The sequence below is a fragment of the Contarinia nasturtii genome, unplaced genomic scaffold (genome assembly GCF_009176525.2).
Source record: "Contarinia nasturtii isolate CC-2019 unplaced genomic scaffold, AAFC_CNas_1.1 Cnas_scaffold_6175, whole genome shotgun sequence".
NCBI lineage: Eukaryota > Metazoa > Arthropoda > Insecta > Diptera > Cecidomyiidae > Contarinia > Contarinia nasturtii.
In genome coordinates this window covers 1-6,841 of record NW_022203433.1, presented here as the reverse complement: position 1 = coordinate 6,841, position 6,841 = coordinate 1, and the positions used below count along the sequence as shown (strand labels likewise).

At 31.9% G+C, this 6,841-nt stretch overlaps 1 protein-coding gene across 2 annotated transcripts; it reads left to right on the top strand.

Annotated features, from left to right (window-relative positions):
• Positions 1-95: 95 nt before the first annotated feature.
• Positions 96-1,015, top strand: LOC116351736. Of its 2 annotated transcripts, XM_031783877.1 has the most exons (4): positions 174-479; positions 561-619; positions 730-846; positions 950-1,015. In XM_031783877.1, the coding sequence occupies exons 1-3, from the start codon at positions 242-244 to the stop codon at positions 793-795; spliced, it is 363 nt and encodes a 120-aa protein (XP_031639737.1). In that variant the 5' UTR covers positions 174-241; the 3' UTR covers positions 796-846; positions 950-1,015. The 2 variants fall into 2 exon arrangements, 1 of the variants encoding a protein (XP_031639737.1); XR_004202192.1 differs by lacking the exons at positions 561-619; positions 950-1,015 and having other exon boundaries at positions 96-479; positions 797-850.
• The last annotated feature ends 5,826 nt before the right edge of the window (positions 1,016-6,841 follow it).

Genomic DNA, 6,841 nt, shown 5'->3' with positions numbered 1-6,841 from the left:
ACAAATCTAGTACTCTTGCACAATGAACTTATTGTTCAAAATTAGTTTAATGTACATAATCCACGGATAAATAAATAAATAAAACACACAATAAAAAATAAAATAAAACATTTTTTTTAATTATACAAATCAAGAAAAAACCATTTTTTCGGTTTTTCATTGAAACATTTTTCGAACAACAAAGGTGTGCTCATTGTGTTTCAAAGACTTGGAATTTCCGAAGAAAGGTGATCGTGTGAAGATGAAGTATCGATACTTTACTTGCCGTGGATGTGAACCATTGCCAGAAGGAAATAAACCACATGGTCCCATCGACTCACGAAAGAGTAATCATCTTTTGACGAAACAACGAAAACATCGACCTCGTCCTGGACCACGTATGGCATCAAAATTCCGACGCTACGAAGAAAAACGGACAATTGGTCGTACTATCACATGGAATCGTGATACAAACGCCGGTCGCAATATACTCTACAAAGGTTTGTGCATTTGATTGAATCGATTTCTCAATATGAACAATAAGTAATGAATTTGTTATTTGTTAAACAATTCAAACATAGGACGGTGTGCTGTAATGAATGAAGAACTACACCCCGTATTTCAAAGACCTACCATTCAGGTAAAAAAAAATAATTTATCAAATTTCATTATGCAATATTCAAAATGCACACTAACTATGTTTAACTTGAATTTCACATTAAGTATTGTTATTATAATCATTACTTTCAGAATCAACAACCAATACAAGGAATATCGCGTTCTATCCAAGATCAAGCACGAAACTCTCGGCCGTAAGCCCTGGGTATTGTGCGGGATGTCATCGTGGTCTTATTATAGCTACTTTTAGTAAGTATTCAAATTTAATCCTATAGTGCTAACATTTAATCCTTTTGGATTATTTTGATGAAAAATCCCAAATGATTAATATTTAATCCCTTCTATTTTACAGAGTAATTGTTCTTGATACATATGTTCGATTGGTGTATAATAAAAATTGTCCAAGTATAAATTCAAAGAGTTCACAAGAGTTTTCATTTTGATAAAATAGTTTTGATGTGAATTTGGATAGAATCGCATCACGACGAGTCGACGCCATGATTTCAATTGAGCATTTTAAAAACTTTCGAGTAATCAAAAATTTCACATACTACCAAAATCATAAAGTTTCCCAAATTTGTGTAACAACGGTGATTTTAATTGCATTTATGGGATTTCAAGATTCAGCTAGAAAAAAAATTGCGTATTTTATTCCTTGCCTTTTATAATAGATGTAATGAAGAAATTTTCTTTACAATTCTTCGCTTTGTATGTTTGAATACAACCCACTTCGACGAGAGGTTTTTATTTTCTCATTACTTCTTCACTTACCAGACCTTGACCAAAATTGTTTTTAAGCCAGATTGTCATTAAAAAAATGTACTATTACCACTTATCTAAAAGATTAAAAAAAAAAAACAAAATAAAGCCACATTTTCTATACTCCATTGAGTGCAAATAAAAGGAATTTTAACAAATTATCTCCACGCTGTACATAAATAAAAAAAAAAACTATACATAAATAAGTCGATTAAATCGTTACGATTAAAGAATTTCGATGAAGTGATGACAATTAAAGTGCCGTTTTTAAGAATTCGATTCATTGTTATTCGAACTTATGAATGCAAATGCGTACAATTCGATTCAATACAATTCGATGGTTGAACAGAAATCTGGATCATATTCGTGACATTCGGCTGAATTTAGTCTTCATACATTAAGTGCCACTGAATAATACACCAATTAAGAAATCTTTTTTTTGTTTTCTTTATATTGAATAAAATGGTAAAACTTCAAGAGGCTTGGAGGAAAATGAGAAAATATTTCATAAAGAAAAAAAAAATGTGTAGTAATTTTCGTATCGTCTTTACTTGTCTAAAATTCATGTCTATTTCATTGGGCTGAAAAAAGTTATAATAACAGTTTTGTTCAACAAATGACGGATCTTGACATAATAATGAAATATGCGATTTTGATGACCACCCGCATTATTTTGAACGAAGAAGAAGAAAATATTATGCAACTTATTCGATAAATGCGCGATTTCCAGATCCATACGAGCATATGACAACTATTGCACGTTTTACTATTTGCTGATAGCAAAATATATGGAAAATTAAATAAACATACAATGCATATCAATGTGAATGTTAAGCGATCCAACACCTTAATTTATTTATAATTTCTTCATGAAGAAACTTTGTAGTTTAATGTTATAAAAGATTGTGTATGACCGATTGTTTGCTTTTCAAATAGATAAACTCTATAATTAAGTCGACGGAAATGGCATATGCAATCATATAAAGATTTTGCTTTAAGGGTGGCATATATATACTTGTACGATATGGCGCTACAATGATTATTAAGTAAGTGCACTTGTGCTGTGAATACAAATAGACATTTCAAATTTCAGTGTATGAATGCTGAGAATGGCGATTCTCGTTTTGTTTAAAAAAGGGAGGAACATTGACATTTTACAGACGGAACTGATTATGGCGCATACTAAAAGCGCGCATTACTGCCGTGGAATATGGAATCAGCAACGCATCAGCACCGCCCAAAATATCAAAGAGCCGAAAGAGTTACATTTTGATATGATCCAACGAATATAAATAAACGCTAACTTAAATTAATTGCACGTTTTCATCTCGTTCCGACAGCGATGAGGCAGCAAATTACACGGCAGTCTGTACACCATAAAGCATGTATTAAATAAGTTCTTTAATGCATTAATTAAAATTTTATTTGATTTTTATATTTTTTCTCGATATTGACTGAACTGAACTGAACTGGTTTGCAAATATCATACACATATGAATCGTTGCGGCGAAAGAGTAGCTTTTATTTTTCTCCAAATAATACTGCAACATAAAGTTTTTTATGAATAGTTTATTTGTTGTATTACAACAAATAAACCGTGTGAAAAAAACTTCATGTTGCAGTATTATTTGGAGAAAAATAAGAGCTACTGTTTCGCCGCAACGATTCATATATACCTCAAATTGAGAATCTATAGATCTTCTATGGTATCCTCAATTCAGACATTCGCTGTACATTCGAAAGATGTTGAATCGAACAGTAAAATCAACTCTCATCGGATCATTATATTACATGTGTAAAAAGACTTGAATTTTTTGACTTTTCAACTGTAGCATTGAACAAATATATGTATCTCAACATACAATACTATTTGAAGATTGTTATGCACACCGCGCGCACACACATATTGATTTGGATAAACAATCTGAACAAATTTCTTGATACTTGGATCTTCATGAATGTTGTTTTGTGCACACCGCACACGTTATTACTAAAACGTAAGTGCTCGCGCGCACACACCTCGCACAGCATTCATTTCAATTGATTGTATTTATTTGAAATTGAGATGCAGAGAGACAGAAAGGGACGGAGAGAGAGAGAGATATTGAGAACAGAATAGTGTTTGTTTGCTGTTAACACAAGTTTGAAACACCATAAGATTCTTCAACTGACTTCTATTTTTCGGTCGATTGGGAAGTTTGTTGTGATTAAATGAAACGCGCGCACGTTAACCGAAAAACAACAAAATAAGGAACGTAAACAAGATCAAAGGCAAAATGTTTCAAGCGATTGATTGATGTCGGCGACGATTAAAAAGAATTGTGCACTTCTAATGACTACATTTTCTAAGCGATTCAGCGCCTACATTGAATTTATTTTTGAGAAACAACATTTTATCTACAATCATTTTGCTTTATTGATTGAGTAATTAAACTACATCTTATTTGATTTCGTGATTTGTAGTTTCACCACATTTCTCGTAATTTTCGAAGATTTTCTATTACTGAAAAGAGATTGAAGCCAGTGTCCCTTCTTCAGTCAGTAAAACTTCACTCTTCATTCAAATCAATTCATATTTCTCAATTGTTGACGAAAAACTCAATTTTTGAAAACAAACGATAGAGGTTATCGTCTTTTATAAGCGTGTAATTTTACAACTCACGCATAAAGACCGCGTAATTTTATTCCATCTGCAAGTCGCTAAAACCAACTTTACCGAGATCATATTTGCGGTATGTTGAGATCATACATGCTTTTATCGTGAGAAAATGTGGTCATCAATTAAATCGAATACACGCGGGGTGTACGTTTCAACGAATTAAAAAAATTGTGCCAAATTAAAATGGCATTCCTTCAACCATTCACGCCGAAAAATTCGATCTAACGGTGGAACGAAGTCCCTCTTTTCAGGGCCACCAAATAAATAACTTATAAAGAATTGAAAAAAAAAAATCCTTTCATGTTCGTATTGGTTTTATATATTACGGTATTTTTTTTATTATTCTAAAGTGGAAAAATAAAATCTTATACGATAGCAAAATGTAGAAAACAGTCTTTCAGACTTCAGCAACCCATTTGTTTCTCAAAATCACATTTCTTTTAAGAACCTAATGTATTCGGACAATTATAACTGTTTTCAAAACAGGATTTTAGGTAATATAATTTACTCTTATCAACTAGCTTTTCTACATAACATTCAATTTTTTATTTATCAGCGAAGGTTAAAATAATTAACTTTTTTACACGTTGGCATATGTCGAACCAAGTACCTTATAAACGGATTTTACCCAGGCATAAATGATATCCACAAGGCATTTTTATCGAGCAAAATCTAACGGTGCCCAAGTCAGTATAATACGCTTTTCGAAGAGTGTACACGCTCTTCTCACACTCTTCGTATAGTTTTATTCAACTCCCTTCTCACACTCTTCTCACACTTTTGCATAAAACACGAATATTGTTTTTAACTGAGCTTCAATTTTTTTCTCTAAAAAAAATTTTTTTTTTTCTTTATAATAAATTTTTCCACTGATGGATAGTTTTTGATTTTGTTTATTTTTGACATTTTGAAAAAAATGAACGTTTACAAAAAAAATGAATTTGTAGTTCTGTTGTATTTTGACACAGCTGACGAATGCTATAAACGTCAAAAACGTTCAAATATCAAAATACAAACATTACTTCCACTAGAATGCAGTGACAGCAGTGATAGCATTACCAATACCATTACACACTCTCTTCTCTCTCAATACACGTGTCTTATGCAAAAGTGTGAGAAGGGAGTCGAATAAAACTATACGAAGAGTGTGAGAAGAGCGTGTACACTGTACACTCTTCGAAAAGCGTATTATACTGACTTGGGTGGTTGGTTTGTAGATTTTTTGTTTTCTGAAGTAAATTCATTTCACTTTCAATATTAACAGTAATACTAGTGAACGTGACGCTTTTTCATGAGCATCGTATGTGGAAATGCAGTCAATGAGGAAATGATGAGAAATGTAAACAGAGCCATGAGTATGATATTCTCACAAAGAAGCACAAAACATGATTGATGTTGATAAATAACAGTTACAGATAAATAATTGCTCTCCTCTACGCGTAATTAAAAAACAGACTTTACTGTTTGTCAAAGATTTTGAGTTACATTCTGCCACAAGATGTACTACAAATGTCTTTCTATGCTTATTAATCGTTCCGAATACTCCTTTCCGTGTTAGATCAAACCTTGATGAATACACTTCTTGATTTTTATCGTAATCAATTTTGCACAAGAACGGGGGCAGAAAATACAAAGTTTGTCGATACGACCACGTAAGAAGAAATCTATGATCTCACAAAAAAAAGTCAAATTGACTTGACTTTGAGTTTTTGTTTCCCTTCGTTATTCGTTTAAATCGAGTAAATGATCAAGCAATTTTGCTATTCTTACTATCGGAGTTTCCATAAATGCAATCATTACATACATCGTTGCTATAATCTCTCTTCTTTTGTGTTGTCTTCAAAACTGCCATCGCCATATATCATTTGAATACAAGTCATTTTTTGTACCTTTTTGTTTGCATTCGCATATTGTCGCACACAATGGAGCGAAACCAATACAACAAAGGAAGAAGAGACGTACGTTGAATGAAAAACATAAAAAATTTACATGCTTTTTACTCTGACTATATATGAATGCAATTTGAAACTTTTATGCATAAATTATGTAGCACTTATAAATTTATAAATAACACTATTATGTTAAACATTTTTTGGGAGAAAGTTCGCTGCAGCAACCATGGAACAATAAGAAATAATTTTATTTTCTTACGAGCATAAACAGAACGGGTCATAAAACAGAAACAACACAACGAATTCTTGAATAATAAAATTCTTTTAGCCCCAACCCGAGTGGAAAAAAAGTGACTAAGTTACTATTGACTGTAAGTGACTATAGTTAGCTATATTCATTAATTTTAAAATTTTGTATGGAAAACAATCGACTATAGTTACTCAGTCAGTCAGGCGATTATTTTGGGACGTTTTGACTATCGGGTGACTATGATTATTGTCAACTATAGTTGGCTGTTGCAGTTAACCATAGCTTACTTTAATTGATTGAAGTTAACTAAATTTAACTAAGGTTGCTTGTTTTTACAGTCAATAGTCAGTCAGTTTGTCCTAAAATAGTCAGTCACTTTTTTTGTACACGGGAATTTTTTAGAGAGAGTATCGATAAAGTGTGAGTTAGCAATCAAGTCAATTGATTTTATCGAATCTCTATAGAGATGTCTACAGACAGAGGTTATTAGATTTTTGTAGAATTATCGAAAATCGATTGCAATGAATATAAAGCAGACATTTTATGAATAATAAATAAGTAAAAAACACTTCTTTGGAAGTTCTCACTGTGACGCAATACTGCACATCAAATCTGAAAATGATCTGATATAAATTTTCAGTGACGCTTGCAATCAAATACACAAACAATTTTTATATTGCGTTG

Coding starts and splice junctions, on each gene's coding strand:
- LOC116351736 (XM_031783877.1), top strand. CDS start 242: ATGAAGTATCGATACTTTACTTGCCGTGGATGTGAACCATTGCCAGAA. Junction 480..560: donor TCGCAATATACTCTACAAAG/GTTTGTGCATTT, acceptor ATTCAAACATAG/GACGGTGTGCTGTAATGAAT. Junction 620..729: donor TTCAAAGACCTACCATTCAG/GTAAAAAAAAAT, acceptor CATTACTTTCAG/AATCAACAACCAATACAAGG.